Source organism: Physcomitrium patens, chromosome 16 (assembly GCF_059467195.1).
Source record: "Physcomitrium patens ecotype Gransden chromosome 16, ASM5946719v1, whole genome shotgun sequence".
Lineage (NCBI taxonomy): Eukaryota > Viridiplantae > Streptophyta > Bryopsida > Funariales > Funariaceae > Physcomitrium > Physcomitrium patens.
Window position 1 is genome coordinate 10939747 of NC_143425.1, and position 21287 is coordinate 10961033.

Consider the following 21287-nt stretch of genomic DNA (forward strand, 5'->3'; position numbering starts at 1 on the left):
CTTTTGATTCAGATTTATTGATATGAATCCACGTGGAACATGTCAAGGATGCTGAACTACATAGTAAAATTGGTTCAAATTACTTATTCTCTTTGACTTATGTTGGATATGTTAAATTTCATAGTCCTATCCAATTTTAGTTCTGTCATATTGAAGTCTCCAACTACAATCTAAGATAATTAGAAGACATAATATTGGCCTAATATACTTCATAATTGAAGTCTGTCTTGTTGTGTTTGGAGTGTATATATGCAATATTTCAATCAATTTTCTATTTTCTTCAATGATTATGAATTAGACATGGAATTCTATAATTTTTTCATAATTTCAAATACGGTTGGAGAGTTTGTGTGATATCAAGATGGCCGTGCCTCCTAATTATCTATCTTTCTTCTATGGAGTATGTTACATTGTTTCAAAAACTTTTGCTTCATTTGAATTAGAATTGGCTTATTTATTGCATATAATTGTCTATGTTGTAGTGATGTTCATGTATGAGAATGATATTGGATTGAAGTTGGGTTTTTTGAAATAAATTATAAATTTTGGTGTGTTTTCTTACATCCTAAATACTTTGTTTAAATAACTTGACATTGAGAGAAGTAAGAACAATGTTATCTTCCATCATTTAAAGATGATGGTACTATGGTTGACACCCTCCTTTAGAGTAGTGTGTTCTATCTGTCCCCCTTATTCCTTTATCAGTGATGTAGTAGATTTTGCTTTATTTTCCTTTAGTCTAAGGGAGAGATATGTCTTCTCCAAATTGACTTTTATCCAAGAGTGCTTGTATGGCTGTCTTAGCTTGTGCTAGGAATGGCATCAATGTTTCTTTCTATGTGATCAATGCAAATTCACATAGGGCACTATGCATGAGGGTCCAAATGTACCGCTCTGATTTTCTAAGTTTCATTGTGCTTGAGGTGATTGGATTAAATACTACATAGATGTAGTATATCACTCTATTGTTGTTTTACTGCCATTGGTATCTCCATATCACATCTTGTCATTTTTTTAATAGCTTCTTGGTGTTGTATGTATTAATGACTATCTTCAAGAATACCATTGTAGTCTCTGAAAGGATGAGTATTGTTGCTTATGTATGAGACTATTTTGTGTGATTCTTTAGAATAGATACCTATGTATAAACAATGACTTGGTTCCTTGAAGTGCTAATGTCAATAAGGATCTTGTAATTTTTTTTTCTTGCTGTCATGATGTCACGGACACAAAATATAGACTTGAAATCTAACAAGAAGTTCAAGAAGAAGTGGCAGAACTAGATTAAACAGATGAGTACAAGAACAACACTAGAAAGGTGAGCTAGAACTCCAAGAGATGTGTTGTCGAGACTGAAGAACTCTTCAGCCTCGACTCCTATATATACTACTGGCCTATGGTTCTAAGGAAGCGCATCAAGAAGCTTTCCAAGAACTATGAAGCTTCTCGAGCAACTATCCAAGAGCTAGGAAGCTTCTAAAGTAACTTCCTAGAATCTACTAGAATATTCTAAGAATCTTCTAGAGCCTTCTAAGGGAATCTTTAGAGAATCTTTAAAGAATCTTTAGGAAATCTTTAAAGAATACTCTAAGAGAATATTCAAGGAATCTTCTAGAAGTTTCTAGAAACTTCTTTTTAGAAGGTTCTAGAAACTTGTCTCTAGAAAGGTCTAAGGACTATGTCCCTAACATCACCTCCTCCTTTAGCTTCGAGGTCTCCGAGAAGCAATGTTATTGTCAGTCAATACCAACGCAAGAAAATGAAGATCTGTCGCATAACCTCTGCTATGAACTCCAATTGTTGTTCACGAGGCAAGTGATTCAATGGTCCTTGAAGCCAACGGTAGTGGCCCATGCCTTCAACTTCTGACCAAGCATGAACCTCCGTGTCTTCATTGTGAAATTGTCCTGCAAACACTCCTTCTGGCTGACCATTGTAGGCAGGCTCGACCTCAAATACAATCACCAGCGATCTGTTGCTCGGAATCCTTCGACGTCGTTGTGGTGTAGGCAGTTCTTCATCTCGCGGTCGTCTTCGTGAGCTACTTGCTTGAGATGACATGACAAGTGTAGTATCTTGGCTATCCATATTCAAAGGCTAAAACAATAAGAACAAACTTGGGCTACTAACAAAGTTCTACGCTATCTTGGAGAGAATGACTACATCAACTATAGATTTTGATGGTGCTCTCTCCTCTTTTCTGTTTTCTGGATGAGCAAGCTTCAGTAAGAAGCTATCGTCGAATCGGCTTGGGTTTCTCAGGATATCATCGATGAAACTCCTGTACCTTTTGCGACGTATTCGCGAGATTTTCGGCCGGCTCCCATGTTCGTTCATTAATATCGTAACCGCTCCAATGCACAAAGTATTCTAATTTACCCCGTCTTTGCCGTGAATCTAGGACCTTTTCCACCTCGTATTCTTCGTGGTTCTCTATTTCTATGCTAGGTGGTGGACATTGTACTCTTCTAAGAAAAGACGATTCTCGATAAGGCTCCAACAAAGAAACATGAAAGACAGGATGTACCTTCATAGTAGCTGGTAACTCCAAACGATACGCTACAGGATTGATCTGCTTCTGGATAACAAATGGTCCCAATCTCCGATAGTCCAATTTGTCACATGGCCGCTTGGTCTTAATATTTCGTCGAAGCAGCCAAACTTTATCTCCAATCGTGAATTTAGGTGCCTGATTTCGAAATTTGTCCGCGGACGCCTTGTAAGATTCTTGGGCAGTTTGCAATTGAAGCTTCAATGTAGTTTGAAGCTGCGAAAGCTCCTTCACCAATCCTTCAGCTGCCGGATTGTTAATCGTTGACAAACTCCATAAGTCAAGCTTCGGATGGTATCCATAATTGGAAAAGAATGGCGTTTGTTGAGTTGACGCATGAAGGGTGTTGTTATATGCAAACTCGGCTAGCGGTAGATATGCGGTCCAATCATCTTGTTGATAGTTGATGGTGCAACGTAAATATTGCTCTAAAACTTGATTCACCCGTTCTGTTTGGCCGTCCGTTTGAGGATGAAATGCCGAAGAAAGCTTGATATCCACCTTCAATATTTTAAAAAGAGATTTCCAAAACTTTGACACAAACTGGGTTCCTCGATCCGATACAATATCATCTGGTAGACCATGATATCGATACACATTATCAAGAAAGAGTCTTGCTGTGTCTTCGCTTGACGATGTCTTCTTGCAAGGGATAAAATGCGCCATCTTTGTAAGCCGGTCTACGATAACAAAAATGCTATCAAATGAATTCGATGGTGGTAGATCCGTAATAAAGTCCATGGAAACCGAAGACCATGGTCGGCGCGGAATAGGCAATGGCTGTAGAAGTCCATAAGGCCGATGTCGAGGGTTTTTGGATCTTAAACAAATGTCACAAGATACAACAAAATCTTTCACATCCTTCCACATTTGAGGCCACCAGAAATCGCGGGAAATAAGTTCTAAGGTCTTATTGAATCCAAAATGTCCCGCAGTTGGAAAGTCATGACGAGATTGAAGAATTCGGAGTCGTGTTGGCCCTTTTGGGATATACAACCGCTCTTCGAAATATACTAGATCTCCTTCCATCTTGAATTTATCATCACTAGCATGTTGCTTGATATCAAGGGCTAGAGAATCTTCAATGGTTGCGGCCCGTACCTGATCGAGGAAGTCAGCATCAATTGGTACAATAGCTGCGTTGAGCCGAAATTTCTCTGGCTTCAACAATGTCGTGCACTGTTGATCAAATGCTGCATCTCCAGCCTTTGGCACGAGATATGATCTCCTTGATAATGCATCGGACAACCCTTGTTGCTTCCCAGGCCGATAAGTAATAAGAAAGTTGAACCTGGATAGCGACATACTCCACCGAGCTTGACGCCGATTCAAAACCCGAGCCAACATAAAATACTCCAAATTCTTGTGATCCGTATATACGGTCACTGGATGTGCAGTTCCTTCGAGAAAGTGGCGCCACTCTTGGAAAGAATCTACTATAGCAAGGAGTTCCTTATCGTGGATCTCATAGTTGATCTCAGCAGCACAGAATTTTTGAGAATAGAACGCAATTGGATGGAGCTTCTCATCTACGCCCATCTGTGAAAGTACAGCTTCCAAAGCAAAATCCGAAGCATCTGTCTCCAAATAAAAGGCCTTTGTAAAGTCCGGATGTACCAAGATTGGAGCTGTAGTAAATACCATCTTCAAATCTTGGAATACTTTTTCTGCGATAGGTCCCCATTCGAGCTTGTCCTTACACGTTAACCGAGTAAGGGGGGCAGCAACTTGAGAATAATTCTTGATGAAGATCGGATAGTAGTTAGCAAATCCAAGAAAACATTATACGTCCCTAACCGTCTTCGGAACTTCCCAAGACATGATTGCTTCCACCTTCTTTGGATCCATCTTCAAGCCTTCCGTAGTCGCGATGAATCCCAAAAACTCCATCTCAGTTTGGTGAAATAAGCACTTCTCCAATTTGGCATAGAGTCCTTGCTCCCGTAGTTTTTTGAGTACCAGACGAACGTGCTTCTCATGTTCTTCCTCGTTCTTAGAAAATATCAAAATATCATCTAGATAGATGACAACAAAATCGTCTAGATGCTCTCGAAAGATGTCATTCATCATGTGTTGAAAGACCGCTGGAGCATTAGTAAGACCAAATGGCATGACATTGTATTCAAAATGGCCATACCTTGTTCGAAAAGTTGTCTTCCATTCATCTCCTTCCTTGATTCGCACAAGGTTGTAAGCTCCCCTTAGGTCAATCTTTGTAAAGATCCTTGCACGCCCAAGTTGTTCTAGAAGACCAGAGATCAAAAGCAGTGGGTAGCGATTCTTTTTTGTCACCTTGTTGAGACCTCGATAGTCCACGCACATCCGTAGTGAGCCATCTTTCTTCTTCACAAATAAGATTGGTGCCCCAACTGGCGACTTCGAATGACGGATGAAGTTCTTGGCTAGATTCTCATCAATGTACTTCCGCAACTCAGTCAACTCCGTCTGCGACAAATTGTAGATTGATCCAAAAGGTGGTTGTGCTCCTTCTTGCAATTCAATGGCACAGTCATAGGATCGATGCTCTGGCAGCATATCAGCATTCTTCTTTTCAAAGACATCTTTGAATTCTTCATACTGCTTTGGAATAACCAAAGTCGGAGTTGCATCTTCTCGAGTCGGAGTTGCAAAGATGACAAGAGGTATATTTTGCTTGGCTTCCTTCATGAAAGCCCTTGCACCTATAAACAAGGATTTGTTTCTAGACATTGTCTTAGCAGATTCCACCTTCAAGGAGTTTGTTGGAAATATCACTTTCCGCAACTTCCAATCTATCAATGGATTATATCTATCAAGCCAAGATAGTCCCAAAATGATAGGATATGAAGGGGTCTTGATAACATTAAACACAATACTGCTCTCATGGTTTTCAAGACGTACCTTCAATGGTTTAGTTTCATGGATAACATTGCCCGAAGACAATGGTCGTCCATCTATGACTTCTACATGGACAGGCTTAAGTTTCTTTACAAGAGAAATATTGTGAAGCTTGGCAAACTCTTCATCTATAAAGTAAGTGGATGCACCCGAGTCTAATAAAGCATCGACTTGTAGTTCTTGAATACCCAGATGTAAAGGTACCATAAAACAATCTGAAGATTGAGCTGAGAGAAAGGGACCTTGATTAATTTTGGATGTTGAGATGTCCAGCCGCACGGTCCCTATTGTAGCTGGGCGTCCTTGTTTTCCTGCATGCTTGTACTCCTGAGTCTTGTTATTTGAGGCTTCTGTTTCTTCCGACAATCTACAGCTTTATGGCCCACTTCTCCGCAATATAAACACAAGTTTTGTTCAAACCGTCGCTTCCTTTCCTCAACTGTGAGGGGTTTGAAACGTACCGCATCAATTTGCATGGGTTCAGGATCTGTGGAGTGATTCTCTGGACCTTTTGAAAATGTAGCAAATGCTCCATCATTTCTCCAGCTTGATCGTCTTTCTTGTCGTAATTCAAAGAGGCGGTTGTCACAAATAATTGCCTGAGATATAAGTTCTTCTAAAGTATCCACCTTAGGCATGGTGATCAATAAGTTCTTGACATCATCTCTCAGTCCATATCGAAATCGTGTCATGAACGCCTTATCATTCTAATCAAGATCACATATAAGCTGTTGAAATTCTGCAGCATAGATTGCAGCAGAACGTGATCCTTGTCGCAGATTTTGTATCTTTCTTTCAGCCACTCTTTCTCGATCGCTATCTCCAAACGCAGCAGTAAGTCTCTCTATGAAAGCCTCTAGGTCGTACAATATTGGAGAATCCTTCTCCAATAGTGGAGCAAACCAAGAGCGAGCATTTCCTGATAGAAGAGTACCTATGAAAGCAACCTGGGTAAATCCATTCGGATAACGAGAAGGGTATAGGCGTAGGTAAAGCCGTACTTATTGCACAAAACCTCGGAAGTTAGCTCTTATTCCGTCAAACTTGTCTAGCATACTCGCTTTTGGTTCTTTCGTACTAATCTTTGAAGTATCTATAGGGGTCGTATGTGACACATGTCTTGCTTCTCTCAATCGAATAATCTCTTGTTGTAGGCTATGAATTTCGCGTCTAGCTTCTTCGGTCACTAGATCAATTTGAGGTTCTTTACTTGGATTGCGAAGAAATGCAATCTCCTTTCGTACACTATTCATAAGAGCTTGAAGATCTGCAAGAGTTGCCACTCTATTGTCTACTTGTGGAGATGCACTGTCTATGACCTGGTCTACTTCCATATTTAGAGAATAGATGGATTAAAATTTTGAGAGAAGAAGAAATTGCTAAGTCTCTTGGAGAAAATTGTAGCACTACCTGTCACTAAAACCTACTCGGAGAAAAGGAAAAAAAACACTAAACGATTTCAGTTTTAGAAGAGGGTAATCCGCAACCTCTAAAAATACCTCAATGCTTTCGAGAAGAGGGATAATCCGCACTCTATCAAGAAGGCAAAGCTCTGAAATCGATGTTAACAGTCTTTTCTACTAGCTATGCTAAACAAAAAGAAGGAATTAATATCAGTCCAAGAGAGGGTAATCCGCAACCCTTAGAACGCTCAAGTATCTCCAAGGAAAGGGATAGTCCACTCTCTGCTTCAAAGAACTAAGCTCTGATATTGTGATTGAGAAAATATCAGTTTAGAAGAAGGTAACCCGCAACCCCTAAAGCGCTAGAATACCTTCAAGAAGAGGGGTAATCCGCTCTCAAACAAGAAGGATTCAGCTCTGATATTAAGATAAAGGTAGTCTCGACAAACTGTCACGGACACAAAATACAGACTTGAAATCTAACAAGAAGTTCAAGAAGAAGTGGCAGAACTAGATTAAACAGATGAGTACAAGAACAACACCAGAAAGGTGAGCTAGAACTCCAAGAGATGTGTTGTCGAGACTGAAGAACTCTTCAGCCTCGACTCCTATATATATTACTGGCCTATGGTTCTAAGGAAGCGCATCAAGAAGCTTCCCAAGAACTATGAAGCTTCTCGAGCAACTACCCAAGAGCTAGGAAGCTTCTCAAGTAACTTCCTAGAATCTACTAGAATATTCTAAGAATCTTCTAGAGCCTTCTAAGGAAATCTTTAGGGAATCTTTGAAGAATATTCTAAGAGAATATTCAAGGAATCTTCTTGAAGTTTCTAGAGACTTCTTTCTAGAAGGTTCTAGAAACTTGTCTCTAGAAAGGTCTAAGGACTATGTCCCTAACACATGAAGAATATGAAAAATATCCTACAATGTGTGGTCTAGATGTTGGATTGCAGGGTAAATAGCACAGTATAAATAAAGTCTTCTAGTAGTGCCATGGTTTGATGGTTTTTTTTTTTTTTTTTTTTTTTTTTTTATCATTTATAAATTCCTTGAGGTTTGTACATGTTAGTTTAGATTGAACGTGGAATTTTTCATATTGGTTTTTTTTCCAAATAAACTAGAATTTCTTTGTATAATGTATAATGTGAGGTTGGTTCAGGTGATTTAAGTGGATACTCCTCTCTAAAGATGTCTTGATTCTCCTTATCAATCAAGTTTGGTTGTTGATAGATGTCTCTCCCTTGTCTTGTAGCAGTTTCATAGCAATGAAGATTATATGCATGGGACGAAAGAGTTCAAGGTATGAGTTCCTTTCTTGTGTTACCACTAATTTGAACTTATTTGTCGTTGATGAAGTCAAGTTAGCTTAGTGTCCTTGCATGGTGTTGTGAGGAGGGTCTCTCCTAGTACTTGATATTGCCAATTGTAGGTTGGACTAATTAGGTTGTCTTTTTTTCCAATTCTATATATTTTGTGGAATTTATTGTGGTTTGTGGTTGTGCATTCTTTGTTCTCTACGAAATTCCTATCTATATTTTTTATGGTTGATCAATCTTAACTTGCACTCTAAAGCTTGGTGTTCAAAAGCTTAGCACTTAGAATATTGGTTTGAGTGCCCCAATACAATGATTTTGTGTATGAAAGAAGATTCTAAGGACAATCCTGATAAACTGATCTTGGATGATAGTTTGGCTATGTTTGAAACTTTGAGTTTGACTCTTGGTTCTCCTATTTTGTTCAAGTAGAAGGATGATTCTTCTATAAATAGTACCTCTTCCAATTAAAAGGCTTTGATCCTAAGGCAGGATTCTTATTGCATGTAATGGCTGAGTCCTAAGAACAAGACTTAAACTAGATATGCAAGAAACCTATATGTCTCTGTATTTTTTTGTTGAAAATAACAAGGTCCACAAGGTGAAGGATACTTTCTTACGTTCATGAGTAAGCAAAGTATTGAAGGTGTGCTATATACCTTCTTTATTGGAAAATGTGACTTTAAAGAAGCCGCTGCCTACTAAGGTGCAAGTCTCTAATGTGTAATGAAGCATTAAGATAGCCCATTGTGCCAAGGCTAATTGTCTTGGATTGATGCTTGCATCATAGCCGATGGCTATGAATTGCATCATTTAGTCACGGATTGCCTCAATAAGTTGATGCTCCTCAGAAGAAAAGATAATCTATAGCATATCAAGATTGGACTTTGATTGTGCGGCAACATTGGCTAAGTTGTGAAGGTGTTTGATTGATGTTGATTTCTTTGGGGCCATATCTATTTCAAAACATGGCTCTAGTTTGATTGGGATTACTACTTAGGTGGGATCTTAGCTAGTTTTTTGGACACTGATTCTCGAGGGAGGAAATAACGCCCTATGTCATTGCTATTAGATCTTTTGTATTAGTACCCTAATTTCTTTGTAACCATGTTTTAGTAGGTAAGTGGCTTGTAGTGATCAGCCAATTATACTTCTCATGGACTAATAGTCATAACTGACTGTGTACACTGATTTTAGAGGATGAAAGATTTGTTGTACTATATTTTGTGATTTAGTGCTAGACCTAATCAAAGGGTCATGTCCCCAGTACTATTTTCTCCACCACTCTGCTTTCAGTCTGCTCTACCATCTGCTTTGCTCTACTATCTGAGCTACATCTCTACAGCTGAAAGGTTGTAGTCTTCATTGGATGGCTTTTTCGTATCCACATGCACACTTTATCTTCAATCCTACCACATCCTCAGCCCTTGCAGCTCTCTCACCCCTCCCTTCCATTCTTCTCTTCAATAGAGTTAAAAGGCCATTTCAGCCATTGAAAATCTTCAATCACACTGCATAAACTGAAATTTACAAAATGAACTCTTGGGAAGACAAACCTACAACAAAGTCTATGCAACTATACTAGTGCACATTTTAAAAATCCACAGTATTGTTCATCTCATCAAATGTGATCAATACAAACAAATTGTAATACTATATTTCATTCAAAAAGTTACATCACTTAATTTGCAAGTCCACAATTATAGCATATTTTAATACCATATCTTGTTGATACAACCATGTACAAGTTAAACATCAAAAAATGAAGAAATTGCTGAAAAATATTCAGTGTTCGGTAACTCGAAGGCTGAAATCCTATCACAATGTGGCATTTAGTGGTTAGGCTCCATAACCTCAACCTAATTCAACAAGTTGCATTGAAACTTTCTTCACGATTCCTATCACCCAAGGTTTAGGGTTTAAGGTTCAGACCAGTTGCACCCTTCCAACCACATCAAATCATATAAAATGAACAAGGTTCGGGAAGACAATCCATGTACACAAGACTGGGAAATCGAGGTGCGCGTCGAGTCAGAACATAGTGGACTGAAAGGGATTTGAAGTGAAGGGTCCACACAATCTACATGATGGAAATCATAGACTGTAGACATGTACATATAGCACAAGATGAGTGATTCTAGAAGGGATACTTTAGCTCACGTGTCTAATTGAACTTCCACTCTGCTTCCAAACTTGTCTCGGAAAGACCCTCCTGATCACATCAGTTTTTTTTTCTTTTTTTTTTTTTTTTTTTTTGTTCTTTTTTGGTTTTTTTTTTGTTTGTGTGTGTGTATATATATTTTTTCTTACGAAGGGAGGTACTCGTACCAAATATCCTGCAGCTTTACCATGCCAATGGCATATAATGATACTGTTCCCTTTCATCAGGTCCTCCCATGAGTATGAACAAGTGAGAGAATCACCAGATGAACAATATCTTCAGACCTCGATCATGAAACCGCCAAGCCTACCAAGAAAGGAGCCGTCAACAGAACCTCTCAAGCTTCAGATTCCTACACATTTGTAAGAAGGTACCAGGCTGAGGCAGAGGTAAAAGAAAATCCCAGAGGGCATGTTGTATGGTATAACAAGCCTCAGTCTTCATCAAAGTACTTATCCTCAGCATCTCTAGTGATTTCTGGCATCCAATCATCATCAAGTGCTGCATCGTTATCAATTCGTTCATAATCTACATATTCACTGTCCATCCCGGACAAAAATTTCTCCTGCATCACCCTGGTGAGGTCCTCCATCTTATCACCCAATTCTGCAGGAGATAGATATTGAGAACTTGGTGCTGTCTCCTCAGCTTCCATGCTCTCCGACGGTTGAGGAGCCTCTTCATTTGAAGTTTCACCTGGAAACTCATCCTGAGAAATTTGACCCTGAGAGTCTGTACCATGGCTTGCTCTTGAATCAGGTACATTTTCCTGTGCTCTCTGTGGACTCTCCTCCTCGTCTTCCGACTCTGTGTCCTGGGGGGAAATTAATCCATATGTGACAGTTAAGCAACACTCAATGGTGGTTTCTTAAAAGATTGTGCATTAACCAATCAATCCACTTGGACGTAAGCTGAAAGGATAGGAAATGAATAACATATTCGATTAAGATACATTAAGTATTCCAAAAGTATACGTCAACAGGTCAAAAAATGCTTACGTATTCTTCTTCGAAATCGGATTCGTCCTCCTCGATTGTTTCTTCAACAGGTTCCTCAACTGGTATTCCTGCTGCTACTCTCTCTTCCCGCAAACGCTCTTGTATGTAAGCCTCCTCTGAGCGTCGAATCAGAGTATCAGAAAAACGCTCCCCTGGTCTGACTGCTGGATCCCGAATTGCCGGATCCTGCCAATCCTCCAAATGGAGATTACAGCACTTGCAAGGTCAAACTACCCGTGACGCAAAAACATTTAGCTACAGAAAAAGTTAGAATCAAGAGATTTGGAGAAATACACATGTACTTGAAATATGCGAAGTTCTGGTCCAAAAAATCATGCCTAAAATTCATAACCTAACATCCAGCAATGAAGGAAATACTTTCAACACACTGAACTGACAGGCGAAATCTTTCACCAGTCATATGAGCAGAAGCATCACACATAAATGCTCAAGTTCTGCAAATTCTAATTTAGTAACATGTTAGCGTTTTCGTGTGACATTTGTGTGAATTCGCGCCTACTCGAAGTCTAAATTTCTCGTGACCTAGTCGAATTTTCCATATTGAATCGCTTTTGAAGATTGTTTGAAATTGCCGTACCTGGAATTGTCCGACGTGCTCGTAATGAATCAGCGGGGACCGCATCCGCATCGAGTCTTCGGAAAAATATTGGCCATCCTGAACTAACCGATTCATGTATGCCAACCTCCGGTTCTGCACTATCGCTGCTCGCGATCGCTGGTCCTCGGCGCTCGGATTCATAGAGCTTCTCAGGTCCTTCAAATGCCAGTTCACCTCATAGTCATCTTGAAGAGCCTCAAATTCTTGCAGCTCAACAGAATTCAAACTCTTCCCGTAGCGTTCTGCCGCACACAAAGATTTTAAAATAAGATAAAAATCAAACGCGCAACCATAAACGCCCCTAATCCTTCTCAAGAAAACCAACCACCAGTCTTGGACAAATATTACTCGGACAGAAAACGAAACTAAATATACTGGATTCAGCAAATCCAATGGACCGAACCTAAAAACACAGCGGCGTCTCGGCGCAGAAGGCTCGTAAGATGGTCCTTGCGCTCAATTTGCGTGACGGACTCGGCCCGCGTGGCCAAAGCGTGCGGGAGATAGAGATCCGGCAGACGCGAAAGGCGCTCGCAAATCATGTCAATTCCATCACCACCCATCTCCGGAGATTTCACGTACTCTCGCCCCATGCCCCACTCGTATCCACTCTCGCACTCTCTCCCGCTTCACATGAAGCCCACAACTTCAGAATTCGATCACAAACCCCCCCATCAAAAGATAAAAATCGTGTTCTGCGAGTGAACAAAGGGAGGGTATCTGAAAACTGTGAAGCACCCCAAAAGCAGAAAAAACTAAAAACAAGATAAAAACCCTTTGTCCTAAGTTAAGCGTAAGATGGTATGACTGTCGCTTGTGTGAGAGAGCCTCTATACCTATTGGGGGAGATGGTTGGAGGAACAGGCACTTGTTTGCTTGAGGCAGACTTCGATGTGGCCGCTTAGCTGGCTTTTCTCTGTGGCTTTTAGGCTTGGAATAGGCTGCTGCTCTTTCCTTCACACTTGGCTTGCTCTTAGGGCTTCACACAGTGTCAAGTTTCAAGGACACGAGGAGGCGCTCACAAATTATCACTGTGCCATAACCTTCCGTTTCCGTCGATTTCACGTGCTCCGCCCCATGGCCCACTCTCATCCACCCTCTTTCAAAATAAAACTCCGCAGGGCTAGGGCTAAATCGACACGAAGCCCTCCATGGAAAAACCATACCACATACTGCAAGCAAACCTAGCCGGAAAAAGAAAAAGAAAAAGAAAAAGCAAACAAACAAACAAAACAAAACAAAACAAAAAAACCTCTCTAAACTGTGAGGCAGAAAAACGAGATGAACACACTGCTACCAATTTAAGCCCGGGTTAGTGTGAGTACCGTTTGTGTGAGACGTGGCCTAGCTATGGAGGAGGGTTAGAGAGCAAGGTGCTAATTTGCTTGCTTGAGGCATATTTTGGTGTGGCGAGTGCTCGCTGGCTCTGCGACGGTTAGGCTTGGAACAAGCTGTTCTCTTCTTTACACTTGGCTTGCTCTTAGGACTCGCTGCAGTGTCCAGATTCAAGTGTTTTTCGATTCTATTTCATAATGGAAAAAGTGTTGATGATTCAATGGGCGCCTATTTGATATTTCTGCAATTTTTATTATATTTATATATCCTTTTACTTTTAAGGATTTCTGGATTTTTAGTATTTTTTCGCCATATTTGTTAAACCGTATCTTTTCAGGGCATCACGCTATATTTCAAACATATCTATTGAACTTGTACGTTGTACATGCATTGGGAAACGTCCTTGCTGCTGTGGTCCTCGTGTGAGACACACCTCACAAATGCTGATAATCTACACTTGAAAACATACCAAGTCCATGCTCCGTAGCTTACAACTTCGGACAAGTTAAAGAAGCGCTTCTATCACCACCATGTTTCCGGAGTATCTATCCAATTGCAAGACCACGTACAAGTCTGGATCTCATGGGTGGTAGGACTGCTACTTCAGCAATCTAATATTGAGTTGACAAAAGATCATGTTGTACATGCAACCAACAGATCCTCGGCTACAAAACTTCTCTGCAATCACGTCAGTACACAGTTCTGCAACTCACGTCTAATATCATCTCCAAGCAAGCAAGCAGCAGGATAAGATGAGCACAACAAACGTAGTCTGAAACGAAACACAACATTGTTCAAGAAGTCCAGAAAAGAGCGAGACGATACATGAGAGAATACACTCTTCTTGGCTGAAGTCGTTACACTAGAGAAACACATCGGTACATGTAAATATGCGTGCACATCTCAGGTGATAGCACTTAAGGGATCTGTATCAAACAGCATTGGCTAGTCCCTAATTTTAATTCACAAGGTCCGCATAAGTGGAACCTCAAGGTTGTTTTTGTGCACAAGGTGGTCATGAGCTTCATGAAGCTCCCGCTCTTTCTTAAAATCTCTCGAAGAAGGCGGAGAATAGCTACTCACTCTTCAAAGCCAATTGGACAAAGCCCAAAAAAATAACCTAATCTCATATGGTACATACCTATTCTCTAATCGATGCCTCGCAGACCGAACCTCTCCTACTGTACCAATGTTCCTTTGCATCTCTCAACCTCAAAAACAAGACGAACCAGCGAGATTAATCCTCAAAACTGGCTGATCGGCTGAACCGGCCTTCCAGATACTCCTCTAGGTACTTGTTAGAGTGGGGAACATCCACACTGCTTAGATCTACACTGCATTGCGAGTTTGCGTCATCGTCTACGCCCAGCATTGCAAGAGCCAAATGGTTGCGGATGTTGTTGGTTGAATCGCCATAGCCATCATGAGCTCCTCCGTCCAGAGGGCACTCCACCTCTTCAGCATCCACAAGCCTTAAGCAAGTGCTCAGCGCTTCTTCGTGGTCGCCACCGAGAACTTGCAGGATCTGGAGCAAAGACAAAGGTTCAGTGAGGGTCCAAATGTCGTGAATCCTAAACCATGGCAACTTGAAATCACTTCCACGCTTCATCAAGGAGAAAGTATTAGTTGATTATTGAAAGGGAGGAATGCATGCCTGACTCATCTGTGCTCTCTGTTGAGCGGATTGTTGGGTGCAGAGTAAGGCTGCTATCACCATGCTGTTCATCTGCCCCTCATCGTATGAGCCTTGTAGCAGAGGGTCCACCAATCTGTTCAATGCTCTGTCAACCAGCAGAGGCCTTGCCTGTTCACGAATATTACTTAGGCAGGTTAATTTACCACCGATTGGTTTAGAAACAAGGGCATTAATTAACTTATATGGCAGGAGTTACAGCAGTAGAAACAACAGATCTAATCGAAGTCTTTGGTGTTAAGAGACTTGCCCAGTTCACGAGATTCTCTTCGCCTTTAAGCCTCGTGGTATCGATCGGTTTCCTACCCGTGATAAGCTCTAAAAGCACTACACCGAATGCGTACACATCGATCTTGTCGTTCACCCTCCCATACATGAAGTATTCCGGGGCCAAGTACCTGGTAGAGATATAACGCCAGTCAGTTATGTATCAACGATCGACTGCTACGTCGATGATACAGTGGCTGCAGGAAAGCGCCACAGTTTAATCCCACACCCCCCCCCCTTGCCAATCTATCACATTTTTTTCGTATCGATCTCGCCAGTTCATGCATTCAACGGCTTTGATATCCACAGGCATTCGAGCGTTTTGTTGAAAAGAAACAAATTCATTAGCAAAAAAACAAAGGTGTATGGCATTACCCAAACGTTCCAACGACGTCATTACACAGAAGGTAAGAAGCCTTGGTGGGTGCCCACTTCGCAAGCCCAAAGTCCGACAACTGAAGACATACAGGGACCATAAACTATACGTTAATAATTTTCATCTAAGTGCTATACTATACACAGTATGGTGGAGATAAATTTAGTAGCCATAGCACGCTTGAAGTCTGGCGTAACAAAGGGAAAAGAGACTGGATGAAACGGAACCTGAGATTCGAAGTCAGCGGTAAGAAGTATGTTCGAGGTTTTAACGTCTCTATGAATCACGGGCCTGGTGCAGCCCTTGTGAAGGTGCTCAAGAGCCTTGGCAATGCCCACTGCCACTTTGTACCGCACTTCCCATGGAACCATTGATGCCTCTTTTCCTGTAGCTATGATACAAACACAGCCGCATCTCAAACCCTGACCATGACCTCGAAAATCCACATTGAATGCACTAAGGCAATACAGCCAACCTTCCTCAAGCAATGTACACTTGGTGACAAGCTTGCTAATGACTGAAGTGAATTACCATGAAGATGGTCTTCTAAGTTTCCTTCGGGTAAATAATCGTAGACAAGAAGCCTGTGCGATGACTCCAGACAGTACCCAAGCAGCGAAACAATATGTGGGTGTTCCAAACTTGTATTAATTTCAATATCGATCGAAAATTCTTCTTCTGATTGTGGACCATGGTTCAGTCGCTTCACTGCCACTACCCTCCCATCCTGCAAGTTACCTCTGAACACCTCGCTTCCTCCTCCACGTCCTACCACATTATCTGCAAACAATCAAACTGCCTCATTAAGTGCTCTTGACGTGAGAAATGCAATCTGTTTGGAATGTTTTCTGAGCATTGACCCAATGACTAACCTGGAGAAAACATGGAGGTCGCGGCTTCGAGAACCTCATAAGCAAATGCAGTGATAGGTCGACTTAAGCGAAGGCAATCCACTTCTTGCGCTACTGACTGACAAGAATCTCTTGTTCTGCTCTTTCCATTCAACTCGTCAACCCTAAATTGTTTTGGTGGCAGTGGTGGTGATGATGATGGATCATGCCCTTGTTCCGGCAATTGCAAAGCCAAATTTATAACTGACAAATCACGATCCGCGATATCATTAGCTGGCTGAGACTTATTCTCGAATCCCATGGTTTGGTGCAGAAGGGGCCATCCTGGGACAAAACCATCCTTTGACGCTCTTGGCACTTCGGAATCAGCCACGGTAAGTTCAGGTTCCACGGGATCTTTGGCGCCTGAACCAGATGAGTTATTCAACTCAGCTGCGTCGTTGCTGTCCGGCTCTCGAAGGAGAAACATATCCGATCTCTCATCTTCAACCTCCGCAGCTCTTGGTTTGAGTTTGGCTGATGCTTTTAGCGTCCCTTGCGCACGGCGCTTGGAGAATGACATACGAAGAGCCTCAAAACCAGACGTGCTGTTGCGTCGCTCTGAGGGGAGCACACTCACGGGAGAGTTTGAGAAGTGTTCTTGCAGAACCGAAGAACAAGACCCAAAGCTCAAGTCCCGCTCACCACGAGTGCTCGAAGTGAGACTTTGTTGATAATGGGGCATCCCGGAAAGACTGGTGTTCAGCTTTCCAAGATCTGGATTCTCACTATCTCCGGACCCATCCAATCCAACGTCGCTTCCCAACTTCTTGTTCTGCCCAATCCGCATACTTCGCCGAAATACTTTGATCATGCCTAACCCTGAATCATACAGAAAAACAAGCATCAGCTGGTGAGGATCCATGCACTGGTTCATGACAATCAACGACTCAGTTGCATGACACTATTCACCTGGAAGGGATGTTAGCATGAGATTAAAAGGTTAGAAATGTGATTTACTTGTCATGCCTGTGCCGAGCGTTCCCCTTTTGTCAAAAATAATCTCGCCCTGGTCAAGGATTACAACAATGCAAGTGCGAGGCAGCCGCTTCAGACAGTATCTACCGACCGCCTTCGTCCGGCTGAAGAACAATCATATCTTTGTTAAATAGTGAGACATGAAGTAGCCGTTGCACCGATCATCAACACCAACAATCTCGTACACATGAGAACTTAGCATGACTACGAAAGGAAAAGGCACAGAAGGACCACAAAAAGTGCTGAAGACTTAGCGGCAGATAACTAACCCCACGGGGAAGCTGTTGTTGGTGCCGAGAATGAGTTTGCAAGCGTCATAACTCCTGGCAACCTCAACTAAGATGTGCTTGACCTTGTACCCACTGACGATCTCCAGTTGCAGTTTTATCTGCCATTCATAGTCTTCTGTTAAAAAAATGAAACATCAAAACGCCACTCTGAACCCTCCAATATAATCAGCAACAGAACGCATAATAAGATGAGGAGAGGAACAAACCTGCTTCAGATTGCACAAGGCTTCGTAGACTGAGAAAACTCCACGCAAAGTTTGGGCCAATTGCTGAACATGAGACTCCTTTTCCTTGGTTGTAGGCTCTGTTTCAGAATACCTATTGAATTAGTCAGCGAGAATGCAACTTCGACTACAGAGTTAAACTAAGCCGAATCTTGAAGAATAATACAGCATGGAACACAACGTAGTCAGTATCAAAACTAGCCCCGAGAATTACGCTTCAAGTGTCATCGTTGTGCTAAACCGCAGTCGGTGACACACTGACACGAAACGGTTTGTTACAGTCTACTCCACAAGCACAAAGGACCCTGCATTAAAAATTGAAAAAAAAAAAAAAAAAAAAAAAAAAAAACTTCAATCAACGGAGGTATGTGAACCTGCTGAATTCGAAACCGAATTACATAAGGGATCGTCCAACACAAGACACATGTTCGGCGACGCTGGAGTTGAGAGGAAGATAATGCAAGGGATGAGAGAGAGATCGCAGCAGTGCTGCAGCTGAAGAGTTGAATCAGGTCATTATCGAATCACAAACAAATGGAGGAAATACACGCAACCTCTGGTACTCTCTCACCTATCTGAGATTTGAAGTTCTCTTCTTTTCGTAGGAAGGAAGAGAAAAACTGATCGAATCTTTGGCCTCAGTTTCTCGATCAATGGAATACTTTAAGATCTCCTGGAGGGATACCAAACTCCCTATTTCATCTGACATTAAGAATGCCGACTATCTCAGTCTAAATTCTGCAAACGGACCTTGCACAATCATGTGACATTCGGAGCAGTCCACGTGCTTCAAGAGCAGGTAGATGGTAAATCACATACGGACCTCAAATTTAGTCCTCCCGACGCTACGAGAGCTCCACGACCTTGAGATACTAAAAACCTCAGAGCTTCATCTCCGCGGAAGCACAGTTTGCATACTGTGGGGAAGAAAAATCTGCTGATCTAGCATTGTAGATGCAGACGTCTACTTCCTCTTCTTCTTCTCCTTCTTCTACCTCTACAGCTTACCCAACTGAGACGATCAGCCGCGGCCACATTGCCTCGTTTACTATGGAAAACTAATGAGCATACAAAGGTCATCAAGCGAGGTTTATAAAACTTTTACTCGAAAAAGGTGAACTGCGACTCCAGAGGAAAAGGGGACGGAATGGGAGTGCTAAACAGTTGATGCAACTTTTGACTCTTTCAACACTATAATGCCGGGACTGGGAGGAATATACACCCTTGAAATGTGCACTCAGACTCGAATGTGCCTCACAGCAATCATCAAACCTCTCGGGTGCACACGAAGTTATTGTTTCGATGCATCGGGTGAGAGCGGCCCCAGGAAGTTTGCAACGGACTTATTTATGGTGGGTCCGCTTCAATAGGAAATCACTCTCGCTCTCGTTATAGCTCACTCTCCAGCTCTCTCTCTCTCTCTCTCTCTCTCTCTCTTGCTTTCTCAACGAAAACAATTAGCACGCTTTTTTCATGCGACGAGGCGGACAAGGTGAGGGAGAAAAGGGGGAGAGGAAGAAAGAAGTGAAGCTTGCATTGTTTCGAACTTTGCGTGAGGTGTGGGCAGGGGTAGGTGAAGGATGAAACGAAGAATAGGGCGTAGCGATTGATCGGTACCTTCGAGCAGCGGAAACGAGGAGACATGCAATGCAAGGATGTGATCGCCGGGCTGGGCCAACTTGGCAATGGTCCAGGTGAGCATCTCCCTGCAAGAAGTGTTGAGCTTCATGCCCACCAGCAGCCTGCGTCCGCTCGCGCCCTCTGATGATTGTGTTCGGAGCGCAGACAGGTTAGCCATCTCCTCTACCCCCTGATACGCTGGACCAACTGCTGCTATTCTCTCTGCGCCCATCTTTCATGAATTCACCGCCCCTCCCACCCCTCTCCGCACCCTCAGCTCACAACTCTACTCTCCAAACTCTTTTCCTACGATTGGCTTCTTCACGTCACATCACCTTCGTGACCCATGTTTCTCTCTCTCCATCTCCACTCCAATTCCGCTCAACCAGATCTACCAATGCAGCAACCTCTTCGCCCTCGTTCAATACGACGTTAGCTCGCTTCCCACTTCTAACCACCTTTTCACTGAAATTCCAACCTTGCCATGGCTACCCCCTTGACCCACCACGCCCTCTCACCTGCCATCTCGCAAACCATTCCACTAACTCTCAACGATTGCTCCCAACCTCAATGCGCGCAAACAACTCGAGTGATTACCCCGCAATCCCACAGAATACATCAAACGACTATCCCCCCGGCTCACGACGCAGTCAAAGAAAACAAAACAATCAATCACGCCAGCAGATGACAAGCCGAGCTCCGAACGAGGCGCAGTGCGCGAAATGGCCCTCAAATGAGGCAAGTTCGGGTTTCTCGGAGATGGCCACGACGGTAGAGTTCACCTGGACGTCCTGGGAATCAGCCAAGTCAGGGGCCGAATCAATCATCAATCGCTCACTGCTGCTCCGAAGCGATTCTCATACCACATTTAGCCCTTCATCCACTAATTGTTTTTTTGTACTGTTTTTGTTATCTTTATTCTTTTTTATCCCTCCTGGAGAATCGGCCGCTGCGAAGCTCCAAATTTCTCCCTGGGTTACCACCACCATCACACTCCTAAGTTCATCATTCTCTGCGGTTTTTCTCCTTTCACTTTATGCGGGTGGATTTTCATAGACTTGCTCAGGAAGGAGACGACAGTTGGGTGCCGTAACGAGTGATTAGTCATACCCAGCGAGTGAAATCAGTGGCACCTCCGCCCTTCTTCTCCTCCTCCACCTCCTCCTTATGCTTCTTCTTCTTCAGTCTCTTACAATCAATTCCCCGTCTTTCAGTTTCGCTTTAACCGTAATCGCAGTTATAGCACACAGAATTCGTTGCGAAACGGGCGGCGCAACCCCGTCGCCAGTTTTTTTTTGTATCACGCTGCTCTTTTCGGAGCTGAAAGAAACGACCGCCCCACGCCAGTTGCCCTGATCGTCTCTCTTTTTCTTTTCTTTTTTCACCATCGACGGCAACGATTTCACCCCGAAAGACTGACAGAGAAACCAAGGCAAGTGGGTGAGGGGTTTGAGCTCTGTATGTCCGAAGCTGCGACACTCCTTGACCCGTTGTGCTTGGCCCTGCGTTGCTTGCTGCAACTGGCAGAGGAGGATTGGCAACTTCACACTCACACTCTCTCTCTCTCTCTCTCTCTCTCTTTACCCCCTCCACTCGCTAGCTTACTCGCAGGGCTGCTTGCTCATCATCCAGCCATGACTGCACAAAGAGGAAATCATAGGGCCATGAGCAGCAGTAGCAAGCTTGTATTAG

At 42.6% G+C, this 21287-nt stretch overlaps 2 protein-coding genes across 4 annotated transcripts; both read right to left on the minus strand.

Moving 5' to 3' along the window:
* Positions 1-10183: 10183 nt before the first annotated feature.
* Positions 10184-13347, minus strand: LOC112293926 (uncharacterized). 2 transcript variants are annotated; one of them, XM_024543919.3, is made up of 5 exons: positions 12759-13347; positions 12326-12549; positions 11902-12164; positions 11304-11489; positions 10184-11119 (listed from the first exon to the last, which is right to left on the minus strand). In XM_024543919.3, exons 2-5 carry the CDS (start codon positions 12513-12515, stop codon positions 10739-10741), a joined length of 1020 nt encoding a protein of 339 aa, XP_024399687.1. In that variant the 5' UTR covers positions 12516-12549; positions 12759-13347; the 3' UTR covers positions 10184-10738. The 2 variants fall into 2 exon arrangements, with proteins under 2 accessions (XP_024399687.1, XP_024399686.1); XM_024543918.3 differs by having other exon boundaries at positions 12326-12617; positions 12759-12887.
* A 736-nt stretch (positions 13348-14083) lies between these two features.
* Positions 14084-19992, minus strand: LOC112293840 (protein kinase STUNTED). Of its 2 annotated transcripts, none has more exons than XM_024543747.3 (11): positions 19593-19992; positions 17958-18055; positions 17731-17849; positions 17444-17565; positions 16466-17305; positions 16125-16373; positions 15821-15984; positions 15593-15672; positions 15201-15348; positions 14912-15061; positions 14084-14782 (listed from the first exon to the last, which is right to left on the minus strand). In XM_024543747.3, the coding sequence occupies exons 1-11, from the start codon at positions 19825-19827 to the stop codon at positions 14495-14497; spliced, it is 2493 nt and encodes an 830-aa protein (XP_024399515.1). In that variant the 5' UTR covers positions 19828-19992; the 3' UTR covers positions 14084-14494. The 2 variants fall into 2 exon arrangements, with proteins under 2 accessions (XP_024399515.1, XP_024399516.1); XM_024543748.3 differs by having other exon boundaries at positions 15821-15978; positions 19593-19967.
* Between the last annotated feature and the right edge of the window lie 1295 nt (positions 19993-21287).